Source organism: Poecilia mexicana, unplaced genomic scaffold (genome assembly GCF_051168715.1).
Source record: "Poecilia mexicana isolate PSO_F unplaced genomic scaffold, ASM5116871v1 scaffold_1, whole genome shotgun sequence".
In the NCBI taxonomy this organism is placed as follows: domain Eukaryota; kingdom Metazoa; phylum Chordata; class Actinopteri; order Cyprinodontiformes; family Poeciliidae; genus Poecilia; species Poecilia mexicana.
Window position 1 is genome coordinate 13,564,053 of NW_028263370.1, and position 20,895 is coordinate 13,584,947.

At 38.6% G+C, this 20,895-nt stretch overlaps 1 protein-coding gene across 1 annotated transcript in view; it reads left to right on the forward strand.

Annotated features, from left to right (window-relative positions):
- Positions 1–20,895, forward strand: part of ptprdb (protein tyrosine phosphatase receptor type Db) — a 227,288-nt gene that overhangs the window by 128,610 nt on the left and 77,783 nt on the right. The window contains exon 7 of the mRNA XM_088004866.1: positions 20,387–20,536. Coding sequence (XP_087860992.1) covers positions 20,452–20,536 — 85 coding nt within the window. The 5' untranslated portion in view covers positions 20,387–20,451. The remainder of the gene's footprint in view (positions 1–20,386; positions 20,537–20,895) is intronic.

A 20,895-nucleotide genomic window follows, 5' to 3' on the forward strand; every position in this document is an offset into this window, starting at 1 on the left:
TGTCATCTGTCCAGAAAAGTATGGAATTTGCTTTTTACATTTACCAAGTCTGGAGGAGTACGGCAGAAAAAAAAAAGAATAAAGGAAAGATGTTTGGTTTCTATTTCTTTTTTCTTCATCTATTTTTATAAGATAAAAATCTAATCATGCAAAAATAAATCCTGTATTTTTTTTTTATGTATGTTTAAATTGTGTGCTACAAACCTTCACCATCGACATTGCTACAGTTTTTTAAATCTTTAGAAAGCAACAAATATTTTATTTAAAAATAAAGCCACAGTCTTAATTACACTCACAGCAATCGCGCGGTTTGCTGATGTGCTAGGCTAACGCTAGCATGTTTCCTTTGGTCTTTTTATTCGTTCAGCTCCTAATATATTTCAGTGGGGTTCTAGGTAAGTTCATGCAAACTTAACCATCAGAGCTAATCTGTTTCCTGCTTCACAGATTTAGCACTTGACTATGAACGTCATAAAATTTAAAGAGTGGCATTTCAGCTGCTCACGTCAGCTTTTCTCTACACTGTCAGCTGCCTTATCTGGAAATCCCAGAGAGATAAACGGAAAAAGTATGCAAATTAGGTGGTAATGTTTTTTTTAACTGTTTTTTAAAGCTCACTAGGGGTTGTATGAAAGTGCATAACCTCACAGACATGGAGAAGTTATGATTTGTCAGAGACTATGATACTAGTTATTTATTAATTGATGTTTTTTTTCTAAAAAAATTGGCATTTGTTTCTTTCTCATGTAGCACTAAATCACTTTTTTAAAATGCTTTTTTGCACATAAGTGCCACGGACACCTGAGCCAGGTTCAGTAATCAGTCAGAGCACAGACTGATCCCCTTTCCTCCTGCAGGGCTGTGTCACCTCTTGAGTCTAGGACTGTTTCTGCTCCCATCCAGGTGCACGGAGGTGTTTGCATGAGCGTTTTTTGTATCTTAAAACATTTGCAACATGTGCACAGACTTAAAGGAAAGAAATGCTAGATTAGAATATTGTCTGACGTTTCTTGGCTGAAGTTCAGATTGACTGATTAGAAACCGGCCTGGAATGCCAGCCCCGACTTAGTGTGTGAAGCCAAGAGAGACAGATGTGTTTGTATGTGTTAGGGGCGCAGCTTCACATATGCATTTCACCAGATCAATTGAATGAGAAAATTCATCTGTATGATGATCGCAAAGCCGCATTTATCTGATTTGCATTCTCCAAACAGATCATCTCACACATGCTATCACTCTGTCACAACCAGCAATGAGTAAGACTGTGTGTGACAAGTCATCCTCCCAACAACGAGAACCTACACATGCAGCATACATTAAGCCCTCCCTCAGCAAATTGATCGGCCAGCGCACGTGCGCGTTCTGCAGCCCTGTGATATTTCCTCCTGTTGTGACGCTTTGCTCATTGCACGCAGCCTCACAGATGATTTAGCTACCTCTCGGCTGCGCTGGGTGGCAGCCAGTGAAATGGTGGGGCTCATTGTGGATGGCTGCTGGCTGCCATTGATTTGGCACAGCGTGTCTCTGAGGATACACACTGTTGCCCTGACGGCTTGGCCCAGAGAAAGAGGACTGTGTTTTGTGTGCGCGTGTGCGTCAGATGTGCCTGATATAAAGGGAAGGGGATTGTAAAAGAGCATTTATTGGAGTGTGGAGGGACGTGCTATGTGAGAACAGCTCTCTTAAATCCCATTCTGCAGGCTGCTTGTGCTAACTGTATTCTCCAAACTAACTCCCCCTTTAGGAGAACCTAAAGTGTAGAGCACTAAGCAATGTTCAGAGTGCATAAGTTAGCTGTAATTATATATATATATATATATATATATATATATATATATATATATATATATATATATGTGTGTGTGTGTGTGTGTGTGTGTATAAAGAAGAGAGAGAGACAAAAGGGTGAGTTGACATAGCTTTATTATTTATATTCATGTTGTTTTCCATCTCCTCTCACACCCACGCGCGCGCACACACACACGTCTTCTTCTCAGACAAGCATTTAAATAAAAACGAAGGTTGGCCAGCAATGGTCTATAAATAATGCAGGAACACAGATTGGGGTCAAATGATTTGAATTCCCAGACACATGATCTGTCTGAGTCGGTTCTTGTACATGTGCTCAGATTTACAGTAGGGTCTTGTAAAAGTATTCGCACCCATTGAGCTTTCTGTTATTTTCTCCAGTTACAAACCAGATTTCAACACTTTGTATTGGGATTTTCTGGAACTGTACAACATTGCATTCATAAACAGAAGAAAACTTAAGATATTTTTAAAGCTCTTTACAAATGGCACACGTTTGCATTCAGTCCACTCCAGTCAATGTTTTCTTGACCACCTTTTTAGTACAAGTGTTTAGGTGATGTCTTGACCAGCGTTGCACATCTGCAGAATTAAATCTTTGGTTATCTTCCTTGCAAACTATCTCCAGCTTCCCTGTACCTTTGGAACTGCCACGTTGCTTCACCATGAGGTTGGTGTAATCAAGGTGATGTTGGTTTTTCACCTCACACGGCATTTTGCATGTGGTGCAGAAAAATTACACCACACTGTGTAAGCCTTATGCTCCCCTATCAGGTGCTGTTTTGTGTGTTATAGTCGCACAAAATCCAGATTAGACGCACTGAAATTTCTGACTTCGATGTGACAAAATGTGGAAAGACCTCAAAGGGTACAAAAACTTTTGCGAGCCACCATAAATTGTCTCTTTGATCTCGTTTCAAAATGAAGTGAGCAGTCCTTGTGATCATTTAGTGCACATGCACACTCATTGCACACCGTCAAATATGGAGCCACGCACTCTGTGACTCTCTCTCTCTCTCTCTCTGTCATGCGCACAGCTGCCACTGTATGCACACACACATGGGCTGTTTACAGACTGGTTCTCTCCTGATGACAAACCGTGACAAACGAGTCTGTTCAGAACACATTTAGGTCTCGTTGCATCCACACCCTCTCCCCTCTCCTCCTTCCTGTTCCACCCCCACCCACCCATTCTTCTCCTTTTCATAACTTCGACAAGGGCAACTCACCCATCGTTTCCGTACACAGCCTCGATCCATCAGCTCGCTGCCATAACCTGCCGCTGCTCCATGACAAATTACTTTTCGTGTGCTGATGCATTGGCCTATCAGACTTTAAGGAAGTGACAGATTAGATCATTATGCTCTTTTATACTTGTAAGAGCACTGTTTTGTTTCCTCTTAGGTTTTTTTTTGTATCAGTTTTTATCAAACACTTGTTTGTGTTGTTCTATGAAGGAAACGTATTTCCTTTTAAACTCTCTTGTCAAGCAAGTTGAAAAGGAGAACAGATGATTGTTCAGAGCAAAACACTTTGAAAGTGAAAGCTTTTCTTGTTGAAGAAAAGAAAAGCCTCTTCAGGAAAACACCTGAATAAACTGACACTCCATTCCTTTTATGTGTAAAGTACTTACTATATGAAAAGCTTGACATAAAAACGACTGTTCCTAGCTAAATTTCTGAAGTGCATTAGTCATGCCAAGATTTGACTCTTAGAAAAAAAAAACTCAGATTTTATAACGAAAAGAAGAAATTCTGCCAACAGTCAATGGGATTATGGCAAACCCTCTAACGCTCAAGAATAAAAATTACTCAGTCTTGCTCCTAAAACTGTTGCACGTAGGCTGGGGCTGGTATGACATAATCACTGAAAAAATATTGATTGATAATCAATGCCATAGTATCAGGATGTTACCACATAGTTATAACAAGGTACAATTTTATTGAATTGTTTGCACTTAGGAATGTAACTGTAAAGTTAATAGAAAAATGTCTATTTGTTAGAGCTGCACACTATTTTAACTCACTGTCATCATCGCAGTATGTGTGTCATGTTGCAAAGCATTGTTTATTTTTTAAGTACCATCGTATTTTGTGCATACCAGTAATATATTTGGCCACCTGGATGGATTTTCAGTTGGACAAATAAAAAAATGCCCCATTTTAGTATCTCAGGTACTAAAGTTGACAAAAAGCGGGGTATCATTATAAATAAATAAAATAAAGATAAATGTCAGACAATTATCTCAATATCATCATTGCAACATTTAGTAATAGTATCCTAACAACATGTCAGTCCTTTATTGTACTGCTATTTGAATTTTGATACATAGACTTAAATGGTGACCCATTTTTTTGGTAAAAATGCAACAATTGTCATAAAGCTCTCTATGAGGTAAAACTTTGAATAAAACAAACAGATATGAGGTTTTTAAGTGGAGTTATGTGTGAAGGGTTGTACTGATCATCAGGTGGTAGCATAACATAGCGCAGTGTGTGTCGACGCAGCGACAGACACCGTTGTCTGTATCAAAGTCAGAAATGTACCTTTGAAGAGAACAGCAGTTTGTTTTCATCCTTTCCTTGATTACTAAGTGAGCATGACATGCAGGTTAAGCCCACTGGATCCGAGAAATGTTTTGATGAATCCAATGCACCGATGAAGCTGTGAAGCTAGTCCTGTGAAGAGAAACCAATGCCACACTTGCCATAGATTTTAACATTACAGTGAAGTTGAATATCTTTAATGTACAGTGTACTTTTAAGGAGACATTTCAAATGTTAGTACTAAAAGGGATGGCTCCTCATGCTGACTTTGTGCAGTAATTTCCACCATCTCTGACTCAAAACAACTCTAAACCTTATTGATTGTTCCTGTCTGAAAAACATTCACTGGCACTGAATAAATTGCTCCCTCTGTGCTTATTATGTTTTACCATTTGAGTTCTTTTTCAGTGTAATATCAATGTAATATCCAAAGTCATCTTTTAAAGCTAAGTTCCACAAGTGCTTCACAACTCCAGGCAGTCATCAAAGCAATGAAGTTCCTGTTTGACCTTCTGGTAGGTTCGTTTATGAAGAGGAAAGTACTTCCTGTGCTTGTAAATTGCTGCAGAGCTGTTTTTAGACAGTTTCCTTTACTGGCTCTCTGCCCAAACCCTCGCTTCTGAATCTCTCATTATCGATGTGATGTTATGATTGACGACGTCAGTGAGGAGATGCATTAACAGATAGCAGCCTCTACATGACAGTCTGTCACATCAGTGGCTTCATTTGATCGGCATAAATACGCAATGATTCATTCATTTTCTATGCAGTTGCTGTTAAAGTACCCATGAACCGATCAATGCATTTTGGTTTGCATGGCTGTACGTGTGTATCTGTGATTGTGTGTGAGTGAGAGAGTCGTCCTCTGGAACTTTTTTCCTCAGTATTCTGCTAATGTCTTCAAGTCTCTTTTCGTATTACCACAACGCTTCCCCTCTCAAATGAAGACAAATTTAACACAAATCGGCTCATAATTTCAATGATGCATGCATACAAAATCTAAGATTATTTTTCACCCCAGTCATCTTGTAATGTTCTACTTTGGGATTTTATTGACTGCAGAACATAACCAATTTTTTTTTTTCCCTATGGCCCTGACTTTGCAGGTTCATGTTTTTTTGTTTTTAAATATGTAAAGCTCTGCCCTCTAAAGCTTAGTTGCTTGGTTATTCTTTATAAGACTTTTTAAAATATTGTTCAATCCTGACACAATCAAATGCATAAAATGTACTGCACCACATTACAAGGTAAAAACTTATGTGAAAGGGATTTGTCGGTATGGTAACTTCTGTTTCCCTATATGTTCTTTCTTCCAAATGCCCAGAATTAGTTTCATTGTGATTATCAACTTTACTGATGCAGAAATGTTGTAACTTTAGTTTAACAATGGTTACACCAAGGACACAATACTTGTAGGTCCTCTCTGACTTGTATCCAGGGTGAACTGGGGATAAATATAGGAAATATAGGCATATATAAATACATTTAAAAAATTTTCAGTATTGAAATTTAGGTTTTAATTGGTTTATTTTGTAAGCTTTAAACATAATCTCTGTTTTTAGTGGTGGTGTTCTCAGGAAGAAGGGCCACTAAATTATATTATGCTTAAGCCCCCATTACACCTTTAGCCAGCCCTGGACGATGAGCTTGAGTCTGCACTGTCCATCTCTCTGCTGAATGTGAGACAAACAGGGAGATATAATTTATGTGGCAGTAGGGACAAAGCCTTTCCGTTTCATGACTGTTGAGTTTTTAATAAGCGCCACAGAGGCTATTTGTTGTTGTTGGTCGGACTTTATAGGACGGATTTTTCTGGTAACACTTTTCATTGTCAGCTGTCTGGCCTGCGCTGAGACGTGGCTGACTCCGAGGGGAGGTAGAGAATACATTTGTACAGCATAATTCGAAGTATTAGTGGCGTTGCAAAACAACAGCATGCTGCTTGACTATGGTGCAAGTTCAACAGCTTCTTTACGGTCCAAACCACCGGAACACTAATGCACCTGCACATAAGGGTAGACCTGCATGCCAGTCTGTCTGCCACTGTTTGCATCTCTTCTTATTAAATCTTTTTTTGAAGCAGTTCAGATCAGAAAAGTCTGAATAAGCTGACTTTGAAATATATGGCTCACAGAGATCTAATCTTCTGAAAAATGCTGTCATGCTCAAGCAACTTTCCATATAAAAGCCCATTGGAAACAGCAGCCACAGACGAAGCACTGATGGCACCCACCAGAACGTCTTTAAAGACTCTTTGAGAAGTCATGCCAGTGTCTCCATCTTGAGTCTCTTTCTTCTTCAGCCATCGCACCCGCTGGAGGTCTGATCTTCCTTCCTCAGTGACATTGTTGGGTTTTTGATGCCCCCAGTGGCCGGGGGTTTGGAATTTATGTGGCCGTTCAGATGTATGACTTGATTCACACTGACAACCAAAAGACCATTTGGGACCCATGTAACCATGGCAACTTCCATCACAGCACTCTTGGTGGTTGGTCGACAGGGCCTGTCAGTGCCGGTGTTCCTTGCATCTATTTTTAATGACCAGTGTACTTAGTAGCTCTTCCTGGGCCTGTCTCCCTGAGGTCCCATCTCCAAGAAGAAGAGATGTACATGGTGGAAAAAGCCCCCATTATATATTTATCGTACGCAGTCTTAATTATTGAGCCAAAGGAGATAGGGATTCTCGCTGTATCTCCTAACTCCTTTTAACTTTAAGGTTGTCCACTCCTTCTCTTCTCCCATCTCACACTTGCTCTGCATTTGTAAGGCTGCCATCTGTTCCAGGAAACAACTTCATCTCCATTCTAAGTAATCACTAATTGTAAATATGGAGATTTCTGTACCGCTCAACTAATTCCAAGAATATAATATATTTTTAACATAATCTCCCTGTTCTTAAACATGTTTCTGTCAAATGATTCCATACGGTTTTCTGTGAATTCTAACTCAGCTAGCCATGAAAATTTACTTACTTGCTTACAGTTCTTTCTGTTTTTGCTATATTGTCACAGAATTTATGGACATCACTATCCACACCCAGAACTGATTACGGACAGACCAATAATAATAATAATAATAATAATAATAATAATAATAATACATCAAACTTTTGTAGCATTTTTAGGACACTCAAAAATGCTTAGACATGATATCACAAAAATATGTCAAATATATTTGAAAAGGGAAAAATATTAAAGAGTGAAATAATCATAGTTGATTGCACAGTTGGCAGGATACCTCAGTTTGCCATTATGCACAACAAAGTAAACCTCCAATACATGCATAGTGTTTGCATCTTGGCTTTTCCCTGCATGTTATTTTGAGTCATAACCATATACTCACACTACTACTGTGTTGCCCAAAATCAATTGTAGGAGAAAGGTTCAGTAACCTCATCCTTTATTTTCAGCTGTTGTAAGAAGACATTGGAGAAGATTGATCAAAAATGTATTTCTGGGCCCCATTGGCCATGAAATGCGCCGTGACCTTCAGAAGACTTCTGTTTTATGATGCATTTGACTAGTCAAAAGCTTTAGTCTCCCACTTAGTGTGGCTTCATTTTTTGAAGCACCAGTCGATTACAACCTTTCTTCACCTTGGTCTAGCTTTGCATCTGAAGAGACCGACTGAAGATTTTATAATGAGGCTTTAATTTGTATTCGCCACATAAAATCACCCTGAAAGAAGAATATGGTTTTTTAAATATATTTATATATCTTGTTAGCAGTCATTTTTGTGCTCAGGAGTTAGGAGAGGCTTTTTTTAGTCTTACAATAATGGAGACCGTCTCTTGACTTGTGGTTGACTGTTTAATTCAGTGCAACGAACAAAGTCGGGTTCATGAACTACTGAACGGTTTATCTGCCACCTCCTGCTCATCCTCCTCCTCTGAGATAAAGGAACCCAGGAGGCTCTCTCAGTTGTTGTGGGCTGTTAAGTATCTGAGTGCCTGTTTTCTGCAATTGTTACATGTTTGCCTAAGGGCTTTGCAGTCGGTGCACTCTTAAAAGGCTGAAAGGTAAAGGATTGCGCTGCGCGTTTAAGGCTTCTGCTGAATGCCCAGTTTGAGATGGTATATAGTATATAACAGAAGCGTCTCTGAGAGACGGGTTATAGCTGCAGTGGCATGTGAATAAAAGGCAAAGTTATTGAAGGGTTGGACCTTTCCTGGCCCAGAGGAAATCTATATTTTATTTGACATTAGAGCTGCTCAGGAGTTGTAAATTATTACTGCTGTACTCCTCCTTCTTGCAGAGGTCACCTAGGCTGAAAGATCGGCAGAAGTCTGTGTTTGTGGATCTGTCAACGGATACGTTGTTCCTGATGTGTATTCAGCATCGTTGTCTTAACCTAGAATGTAGCGGGAAGACAGTAGGACTTCACACCGTGATATTTACAGTATGTCGCACCGTAAACATACTGCAGACTTATCCGTCTATAGGTCTACGCTCCCCTCCATCCATCCATGTACTAAAACACGTTTCAAAGTTGACTGCTTCCAGTGTGCCAGATTATAAACGACGCCAAAGCCCATTTGCTGTATGTTGTTTGCCAGTGGAGGTTAGATCACATGATTGCAAGCGGTATGAAAAAAAAAAGTGTTCTCAAATTAAATATTCAATACTTCCAAACTTAATATAGCAACAAACAGCTATTCAACATGCAAAGTAATGCAAGTTCTATCCACATAGCCAGAAAACAGCAATTTACTGGCTATTGTGATCCTGGAACAGAAAGGGGATAGTACAGTCAATAAGGTTCCTCGTTTTTCAAAACAGGAAAGCCCCAAGGAAGTTTTGTAAGTTAGATGTAAGTTAGAGAGCAGCTTGCCTATAATGCTAGGCCAGAAAATATTATTTAAAGAAACTTTTATATGTATTGTATCACAGATACGCATTCCCTTACAAAACACATTTGCTCATGCTACAATCACAAACTCAATAAATATCTAGTCTATTACATTTACCTTGACCTTGATCATACTATTGTCGCTCTGGCTTCATGTTTGGGTTGTTGTGATCAAAGGTAAAAATGCGCCCGGTTACGTCTTTTGTGGACTATAAGAGGTTGTCTTTCAATTTTGCCCTGCATTTGGTTCTATAAACTCTGAGAAGCTTCCCTGAAATGAGGATGCTGTATCCAGGGTGACATGCGCTGTTTTTCATGAAGGCTAAGCATCTCATTTTTGGTTTTATTTATCCTGAGCACCTTTTTTCCAGTCCCTTGCAAGGCTAGAGCCAAACTGCAATTGGAACTCCTTATGTCTTTTGTTTCATGCTTCTCTTTCACAATTACACACAACTGGACTCTATTTACTAAATAAGGGACTTCTGAAGGCAATTGGTTTGAGTGACTTTTATTTTGTGGTTCCAGAACAAAGAGGGTGAATACAGTCATGAAACTGAGTCAGCTGAGCGAAATTGCAAAAAGGTAAAGATTCTAGCTGTAACTGTACCCCTATTTATCTTCATTAAGTAAGAATTCAGTTTAAAGTCAGTTGATTGTTATAGGTTAGAAATAAAAATGTATAAAATAACTGTTTGCTATTTGAATAATAGTTGTGTGATTGTGTTTTTACTAGGAAAAGAAGTTACCCATCTTCTTATTGCGTTTCAGTTTGAGCAATTTTATTTAGTACTATGTGGATGGCATAGCATGCGCATGAAAATGCTTGCAGAAAAGTGGCTAAAATTCCAAATATTCCTAAGTTGAACAAACTATATTTTCCTCCTTTAAAAAGCCCTCAAAAAGGACATGTCTGTGCTCAAAGCTAACTTTGTTAGATTTGTTTCTGTCCTTGGCTAGCTTTAACAGAGGGTAAATTAGCCACCTGGCACAGCTATTTCACTAACCTTGTTATCTATTCACATGATTTCTTGTGGCTGACCCTCTCATGGATATCTTTCTGTGGACAGTGGCTTCCTTGCGTGCCAGGGGCTATAGATTGCTTTCTACTAAATTGCGTAGAAATAGTAGCAAACCAAATAAAGTGGTCTGTTTGCAGTTTGCAAAAAAATGAGATGACAAGATAGCATGGAGAGACGAGCAGTGGCTACATATGGGACTGGTCTGCTGTTCCTGGTAATTCCAAGGGGATGAAGAGGCTATCTCCAGGAAGACAATTTTCTTTAAAACCACAAATTCTATTATTCCATTTGATTTGGGGGTTTTTATCTGTAACCTCCAGCTGGAGTTTATGCTGTTTACTATGGGACTGAAAGGCCGCACGATTGGCCTCATTACAGCCCACAGGGTAATCCTCTGTGAATGGAAGTGCTGGGTTTCCAGAGAGCCAACCAATCTCAGATTGTAAAAATAAGCTGGTCTTCCTAAATGAATATAAAAGATAAACCACTATTTAGATGAGAGGATACTTCGGTTTAGATGGGCATTATTACATTTTTCATCCATTCTGCTTCTTTATATTGTGATTACCTCATGGCAATCTGAGCTTTTTGTTGGAAAAAGCAAACATGTTATGTTTGGTTCTCTTGTGGTTAACAGTTGAATGTCCTCATTTATGACTGGATAAAATGTTGTTTTTTGGGGGGCTGGGGGCTGGTGGGGTGTTTGCTGAGCACAAAATTAAGCTGCTCAACCCGCAACATAATGTAGTTAAATAAATGAGCAAAAGTCTCTCAAATAAATAGAGGTTTTTATCAACAAACCACTTTAGGAATAAAATGCAATCAAATAATCAAAAGCAATTAATCAAATATCTTTCAAACAAATTAAGATTGAAAAACTAAAGAATTGAAAACTTACTTAACATGTTCTTATATCCTTCCCTCCGTACATGCATCCAGCAGTTGTCTACATCATCTTGTCCTTACATGACTTTAGGGGTGTTCCTACAGATTGCTATTATTACCATTGCAAATCACTCCTTCATTGTGAATTCTCTCCTGTAGTTATTTAAATTTTGGTGCACAGATGCTAGTAAAATGTCTCTAGCATTTTACTAGCTCTCAGTGCCACAGGCATTAGAACACTGACTATTAATTAATTGATTCCCTAGTTACCCATTTTAATTAAGTAACCAACTAGTCATGACGATTTCTGTTCTCCTCTTCTAAAATCTCCCTTTATTTAAGACGATTAGGTTTAAGAGTGATTCTGCTTTTTAAAATAGTTTCACCAGATTCACTGATCCAGCAAACTGCGTTACCACATGATCACTCTGTATGTCCTCCTATTGTTTTCTTACATCTGCCTCCACAGCCTTTCCCTCCGTACAAAGCGATTCAGATCCCCCTCCTTAACCTTTTTGCCCCTCAGTTGAAGCTCATCTCTCATATTTCTCTCACATCCTCCATCTATCCATCTCCCACTGCAGACCTGCTGCCAGCTTTATGACCCTCTCTCTAATGCACCTCTCAATTACCTCTCAATGAGATTTACACTAACAGCAGTGCAAATAGGTAATTACATGTTGTCAACCAACCATCCCCATACCCCAACACACACTGGCACACATGCAGAGACACAACTCTTGACGATCCACTCAGCCTCACTCATCTCTTTCCACGCCTCTTCCTCTCTGGTTCTTTCACTATCATGCATGGCTGCATGCCAGAGTTGGTCCAACAGAGCTTAAGAGTGGGTCTGTTAGTCACAGCTGTCCTAATGCTGTCACTGCCCATGATGCATGGTGCACAGTGAAGGGACTGCCTAATTTTTTTTTTGCATTCAATGCAACCCCTATTAAACTGGGTCCTAAATTTGACTTTGTTGATCAGGTGCAGTCCATCAAAAAGAAGGAATTTAGAATATGTCCAAATGACTCTCTTAAAAGAATATCTATTAGAAATTCTCCAAGCACAGAGTGCAATTTCACAGCATAATCAAGTAACTATGCTATCTTCAGTTGCTATAAAAATGTTGTGTATAGCAAACATGACATAAAAGAAATTTGACTTTGCAATTAGACACCTTAAAATTTACCTCTGACTCTTTAGGAAAGTTCTGCTCGTTCCATCACTTCACTTTCAACACCTCTCCCCATTTTGTAGTTTACAAATGTTCTTAGGAGCTTTGGACTTAGCTCTGTATGAGGCATGCAGCTGAAAAAAAAAAGAAAAACAATATCCTTTTTATGTCGGCACCTCTCTGGCATCTCAGTAAAAGCACTTTAAGCTTAGAAATCAGTGGAATTATTATTAGAGGCATTATTAAACTCACTGTAGTAGAAAGTAGGTGAAAGAGTTTGGAGATTAAACTTTAGAACTGGGAGCAAAAGAAGTTGAGATCTTGGTTGCATTAGTTATTAGGTTGTGCTTTGCTTCACTGTTTAAAATCCTTTGTGTACACTTGGAAAAAAGAACAAGAAGTACCAGGTTTTCGGTCTGAGCAATGCCTGTGAAGCTTTCTAGTAGTTCTCCTTTTGATGGTTTGAGTTATTTACCTGATGGCAACAGTTAAAACCTTTAGGGAGAGGCAGTGAGGAGTTTCTCACAATGTTCATGCAGTGGGTCTGGAACAGATTGTCGACCCGGGGTTAGCGACACATTTTGACCCTTTCAACTCTTGTACTATTGTCTCCTGGGCCATAGTAGTACTTAGCAGTACCATTATGGTTTTAGCCTAACCCCTTTCATTACACTTTTTATTCATGACTTAAGTTTGTTAGTTGTACATTAAGTCAGATGACAGTCATTATTGCAGTATGATTTTGTACATTATTGGAGTCGGGATTACGACAATGCAGTGATTCGTTGACTTGTGTATTTAAGAATTCCTTCTACTGTGCTTAGAAAGCTGATGGCATTCGCTGTAACTTCCCGTGAAGCACACAGCTCATACAGAATTTAGTGACTAAGATGCTTATGCTCTTTGAAAGTGTTGGGGACGTTGCATTGATGGAAGGAAAGAGAAGAGCAAATAAAACGAGAAGTAAATTACTATAGATTTTTTTTGTACCTAGATTACATTTGACACATCCATTTAAGGCCAGGCTGTTCCTCTTTTATTTTTGGTTTGACAATGAGTGTAAAAAGTTCAAACTGCAGTTGCTAACCTCAAATGTTTCATTTTCATCCGTCTTCCCTGTCTGTTAAAAGCATTAATCAAAGACAAGCAGCATGTGGTGTTAATTACTTCAAATGGAGTTATCTGCATGATTGTGTTACCTTATTATTAAGCTTTTCTATCACAATACATTACAGTTTTTATGGTTTATGTTAAGCCCCTTTGCTAAAATCAAAGCATTTGATATGATTTATCTTTCTGCAGTGTAAAACATTTTTAGTTTTTTTTTTGTTTTGTTTTTTTGTTTTTTGCAGCTAACCTGAAAGCTTTAATTGACAGTACTGATTATAAAGGAGCTTACTTGTGATGTCGCTGCTTGAACCTGCATTTGGTTAAAGCAGCGACATATAAGACGTATAAGAATTTATACATTTATAAATTCTTAGATGTCCAAACATTTTGCAAACATTTTTCATATTGTAGAGGTTCAACCATGAGGTTTCCACTTGCACAGATGTTTATATCTTGTTCACTGCAGCAGAAAACTACTTCAGCTTCTCTCGTGACTTTATGATCTTTTTGTGTAGGTTCACACAGATTTCTGCTTTTATCTCTCCAGAATAAAGAAAGTAATCATTTCAACTCAAACGTGCCATCTTGAACCCGTCGTGTGCAGAAGTTGTGGACATTTTGTAGCACTGAATAGGATCTCATCCAAGATTCAGTAAAGGAACACTTGCAACATCGCTGAAATAATGCAAAAGCAAAGTTGCTTTTATATGGCGAATATCCCTTCAAACACATGGCTTCTGTCTAAACCTCATTTGCTCAGGTTCAAGTATTGATTTAATGTGACGGCGTTGTTCATGTCCCTTATCTTCTAACTCCCACACTTGCAAACAAACACACTGCTTTACATAGAGGATAGATTTTGTACATAGACACATACAGTAGTTTCTCTTGGGTGGCTGAGTGAGTCACTCCAAGAAGAAAGGCAATTAAAATCTGTCACAGTGTCATCCCCACAGACGCTGCCGCTGAGACTTGTGGCCTTTAAACACCAACATTTCTCTTGGAAACAGACTCAGGGCTTACTTATGGAGTCTGTTTGTGCCTGTTTGTGTACCGTGGGGGAGATGACAGATAACTGGTAATCAGCTTGTGGATGAGTTGATGTGTGCATACATGCTTGCTAGTCAAACACATCAAACGGCTCTCCCTTCATCCCTTCAAGCTTTCTCCCTCGACTTTTTCTTTGTTGCCCTGCGAGGGAACAGTTTGTTTATTTATTTATTGAAGAAGGAAGAAAAAGCTTGCTTCTTTGCGTATGTATATATATATATATATATATATATATATATATATATATATACACATACGCAAAGAAGTATATATATATATACATACGCAAAAAGATCACAAAGAAGGGCTATATAGAGGGCTTGAGCTCTTTGTCGGATGTATTTAGAAAGTATTCATATATCTACGTATAAGCACATGTGGTTACCAAAGAATTTAGATACAAGATATTCACATTATTCACAACATGACTTTCATCCCACAACTGAATCACGTAAGTGAAACAAGCTCAACAGTCTAAATTACAATTACAGCTTCACGTGTTGTGTTGCTGAAGAAAAGCAAACCCACAGAATGATTCTGCCACAACATGTTTTACCAAAGCTTACAATTTACATCTCATGACTTTCTTACAACCATAACCTTTTTCTGGCTGTTTGTTCTTAATGGCCTATTGAACAATTTCTACAAGTGACCCGTGTTTTTGCAGCTGCTCCAGAGTTATCAGGCAATTTTCACTTACTTAAACAGGCGTGTTTTTATTTATTTATTTATTTTTTTGCAAATAAAAACTTTTCCCAAAGCTTTTTATTTTTTATTTTTAACTCTTTGAAGCCTTCACAGAACAGTTCTATATATATTAAAGTTCAGCTATACACAGGTGGACTTTGTTTATTTTGGAGTATATGGAACCTGAATACAAAAGCAGGTCACAATTCTGTGATTTTCATTTGTAAAAAAAAAAAACGTTGAAATCCGTATCTCTTTCCACCACATTCCGTTTTACATTGATGCACTACTTTGTGTCTCATTACTGTCCCAAAAAATATACACGGAAGTTTTTGATTGGGACTTGGAAAAGATGTAAGGACATTTCAGCGTAGTGAAGAAATGTGGCACACAATGTAAAATGAAAACCTGACTTGGATTTAACGCTAATCTGTAATGAAGACTTGTTTGTCCCACTTAGCTTTTCTTGTTCTTTGTCCAGCTTATATGATGCAACAATCACAAATTGGCTTCTTTGGTGACGCATCTGCCAGCCTGCCACCGTTTCAACAGGGCAAACAGAATAAGTTAATTAGCATGTCTAATTGCATTTGGTGGCTCAGCTTTTGGAATATGGAATCAAATTAGGTTTCCCACTGTTCTTTTCCGCAGCACACGGTTAGCCTTGAGCTATGCTTTTTAGGATCTGTCTTTTGTCTTTCTCTCTATCTTTCTCAACATCCCTTCCAGCTGTACTATGCCGTCGCTTTGTAGTCTGCCCTCTTCTCTCTCATCATCCACCCACGCTGTCTTTTTATTTCCATTCCATTTTTGGATCACAGGCTCCCCTTCTAAATTGCCTTTCCTCACTTTTGCCTCCTCATCTGTTAACTTTGCTGCCCCGTCTCTCAGTAGATTGACTTCTCATTTAGTCCGAAGTTTTACATAAAGAAATGAGTTCATACCTTCCGTGTTCTAAAATCCAAGTTAATGCGTGGATAATTTGTGTCAGAACATAACTTTCATTGTCGGTAAAATAAAACGGCCAAAATAGATTTTCCTAACCTTCTCACTTTTCCGTGCTGCGCAGAAACGTTAGCCTCAGCCTCTGAGACAGCCGTTGTTCTGTCAGGAGCTATCTAAGAGATAAGTGTAACAGATATCAGCAGGCCTGGGCAGACAGACGGAGTATAATTGAGTGATAGGACCTAATACAAGTGAATGGCTTAGTACCGACCGTGATCCACAGCAGCAGCAGAAGCTCCCGCACCGGAAAAAGGGCTTTCTGTTCACTCTCTCAGTAATACCTGCAACAACAGACACCCAGACTACAATCTGGTGTCTACCTGGCGGCAGATTCTCTGTGTGGGTTTGTGTCTGAGTGTGCGTGCCCAGCTTTGACTCGTCTTTTTGTGCTTTTTTTTTTTTGTTCTCGCTTTTTTTGCCTTCTTCTGGTCCCCCTTTGTTCCTTTTTTATCAAGCCTCCATCACCGCCATCCCCTCAACACGGCCCTCGAGTTATCTTAGCCGTTTAATTAACGTGACATGCTGTGTAGTGAGATACTAAATAATGCAGGCTTTTCCAGTGACACCGAATCAGCTGGACTGATTATTGGACACACAAACTCACACACGTTTATGCACACTTACACCAAAGTGGTATCAGTTTCCTATTACGCCATTAGGAATTTGAAAGGGGTTTAGGTCAATGTTGCCCTGATAAAGCACTGTAAGTAAGTGCATCACTTAATAAGGGCGAAATGTGAAAATGGGCAAAAAGGCATAATTAAAAAAAAAAAAAAAAAAAAGTTAATTATTTTATTGTCTTCTGCTCATCTGTAATCGGGTTAGAAGGGAAAGAAGTTTTGGAGGGTAACCCAGAATTCCTTTTCTTAACAACCCTCTTCACCTTGTTTTGAAGGATATTTTTCAGCTTTGGTTGAGAGTTTTGCCTGTTCATTCAAAACTGTGCACCGTATTCATATTCATGCTGCCAGGTGCGTCTGCTTCAAGTCTGACTTTAGCTGGATGTTTTTCTGGTCTAGTTCAAAACATATGTTCAGATTTGCTTTGGCACTCACAGTAGCATAAAATTGTTGTCTGATAAAAAAGTTCACACCCTGAATATGTAGCCTGTTTGATCTATGTTTATATAACAGCAATCAGACTTCCAGAGGGGGTTCTTAGTATTATGTATTTTGCACTGTGGATGAAAGTTAAACAGTACTAACCTCTCCTTACCTAAACTTAGCCACCGAATCTTCTGATTTTATGGTTTTTATGCACACAATGTCATATGTTACCATCATTAAAGTAGTTCTGCACCTTTGTGGTGCAGAACATTTGACCAAATTTCTGAAGAACTCTACTCACTTCACTTGATTGTATAAGGTTTTTGTTAAATTTGAATATTTGTTACAATACAATATTCTGTGGAGATCCACCAAGCAGGCTTTTACTGAATGATTCCAGTTGCCAGTTTTCCCATCTTTAGACTATATCACATTCAAGCTCACTAAAGGAAACATTGCTTTATGTAAACAATTAAGCAGAACGTGTAAAATAAACATTATGCAGTTTTTGAAATAGAAGTAGAAGTTTTGAATCCAAGTTTTGAATAAATGTCTCTTACTTCAGAATTTTTAAAATTATACTCAAAAGGAAGAGTATCAAAAGACATGCTGTTTGTTGATGCAGCTAAAGGTTAGATTGGTGTCAGATTTCCGTTTTGATGCATATACTGAATGTAATGACAAAATAAGATCTTTTATGCCCATTTTGGGTCAGACCTTGTGAGGGGAAATGAGCGATTTTAATGCCTGGTCGACTGATGTGATTGGTGCATCACTGATATTATGATTATGAAAATCAACTTTAAAATAAGTCACTTTTGGTTACAATTTAAGTTTTTGTAGCTCTAAAAAATATTTCCATTTCATGCATTAAAGTCTGAGTTCCCCTCTCTGCTGTTGCAGTGTAAATCAGGGAACTTAATTTGTACAGGGAGAGATCTAAGTTATCCAAAAGCAATTGTTTTGGACTAAACCAAGTGGAAAATCCAGTGTGGGTTGATTTGTTTGCTGCCTTCATTACAGGCGGGCTAAGAGCTCTGGGGCCCCGGCCCCTTCCTCTTTTTTTTAATCAGATGGCTTGTTCAGGAGCAGAGAGGATTAAGACTGTTGCTGCTGCTGATGAATCTGTTCAGTTCTGGAGATCATGCAAACACATACACATGCCCTATCACATGGGCACTGCATGACCCAGCCACATGCACAAGATGCAAGTATGAAACAATTTATGCATATACAATACCTCTACTACATGCTAGAATATGTCTTTAGTTTCTGGGCAGCAGCAGCATTCTGTCAGCTCTCTTTGTGTGATGCGGTTTAAGACACTTCAGACACAAACTTACATGATCAGTGTCGTCACAGATAAATGTTTTAGATCAACTTTAACATCAGAGTGATCTGAGTGAATACAAACTCCAATATTCAAATGATAACTTGTGTGGTGTGTGAAAAGTATTTTTACCCATCTTGTTAAATCATTAACTAACTGTCTAGGTTTTTGTTTTAAACTGTGTTCAGTTTAACTAGCATTACCTGATGACTGACAAACCTAAGGGATATGAAGGTGTCAAGGACAATGTATCAGGCTACAATCTAAAGAAAAAGAACAGACAAGAAACCCAAAGTCACTGACAATATTGAGAAATACATTACATCAGAGCATCCAGGACGTCACAAATGAACCCACTGATTTTTCTTTAGAACAACCTCTAAGCACTGTCTGCCTCCTTCGCCTCATTTACATATGATGTTCAAGACTCAACAGTAAGAAAGAGAAAGAGAATGGGCAAAATGGCATCAATTGGCATTTAAAGGAAAATCACTGCTGACCAGAAAGAATGAGCAGAACTTTTTTTTTTTTTAATTCTGGTAACCAAGACTTTTGGGAAGGTGGACTGGCAAGACAAAGCTTTAATTTTTTGGAAGTTGTGCCTCCTGTTACATCTGGTATAAAAATATTCAGCACGGTATTGATCCAAAGCACATCAACAAATTAACTTCTAAAAAAAAAAAAACTTATTATGGAGCTTTTAGAGTGGCCTTGTCAAATTTTTGAATTTAGTCTGTTGGAGATTGAGTAGCATGGCCATAGACAGTTTGTTCATTCTGAAAATATTCCAATTTTACTGGATCAAGACTATTCCAAAAAGAATATTGGGTCAAAATTCCTCCATAAAGATGAAATAAATACAACTGTTGAGAGGTTAAGGGGTTGTCAGAATGTTGGTTAACACAACAACAATAAAAACTGCATTTTAAAACTGCATTTTATATCAATTCAGGTTATATTTGTCTATTAAAATTAGTGTGATGGTCTAAAACATTATATCGTGAGGAAAAAATCAAATCTGAAGAAATTGGCAAGAGCCAACTATTTTTCACAGCACTACATCTCCACTAAAGCCAAAATCTTATATCTTCCAGTGACAGAAAACAAGGTGAATTTACAAAGATAAAAACTTCCTAATTGATAGAGAAGTATATTGTGGCAGGAATTTATAAAAAATAAATTTAAGGTATAAAAAGAATTGAGGAAGAAAATGTATCATAAAAGAGTCACTTCAAGGCAGGAAGTGAGCTAAGGATGAAAGGATAAAAACACTGAGCTGCATGTTGATCCAACACTCCGTGCAACATAGCCAGCAGATAACATCAGCCAGTCTCCTCCCACTTTAATCTCCCCATCATCCATCAATCTCTTGGTCTGTCCTTCCACCCCTCCACCTTAGAGCCATCCGCTCCTTTTCATCAATCTGAAATCTCGCTGTTCTGATGCACATTTGGGAAAAATCTGACATGGAAGTACAGCCTGCTCTCTGGGATTGTGTAACACGCAGGGATACAAAGAAAAAAATTAAATTAAATAAAATAAAAATGAGGCCATTGCTCACTTGGGAGCATAAAAACTCAGCTTCAGAGGAGATGTGGTGTTTTACTGCTAAATGTTTGCCATAAGTTGAAATTCATCAGTTACTTTTTTTTTAAATTACCACACAAACACACACAGGCACACAAAACGAGGAGTGTGACGCCTAGAGGGAACTAAAGCACCCCAAGTTTCTAAGTCTGTGTTGGGCCGTGTGTGGGTGTGGTTATAAACTATGTATGTATATGTATATATATATAATATGTGTGCATATCTAAACACATTTGTGACTAATTTGGACTTTCTCTAATGGTATTTTCCCTGTCTTGTCTCCTCAGGTTGTGAAGGCTTGTTTCTATCATCCTGTTGTTCAGTGAGGCTCTGAGCTCACGGTGAATACAGCATGCATGTGTCGAACTATCCCGCGATGCTCCCTGTCAGTCCAGGCCTGCTTCTCCTCAGCTTCCTCTTCCTCGCTGATGCTGACTGTGAGTCCTGTTACAAAGTCATTTGCTCACTTTCTCACTCCAAAGCATGCAGACACACAGATCTTCTGCAATCTGACAAGTTACAAAATCCAATATGTGTGTATGTGTATACCACAAATACTGGAATATGCCAAATTCATACAGTTCTCTACTGAAGATAGTGCACATGTTGGGTTTCTGTGCCAGTCTGAGTGTGTGTTAGGCTGCAGTTCTGATTTGAGGCCAGCTGTTTTTGTTGTTCTTAGCCGTGCTTGGCACAGGCCGACAGGTCACATATGGCAAATCAGATAATTTCCCTACTGCTTGTGTGATTCGGTTAATGCCATGTTTGCGTCTCATCCCTGCCATTTGGTCCTCGT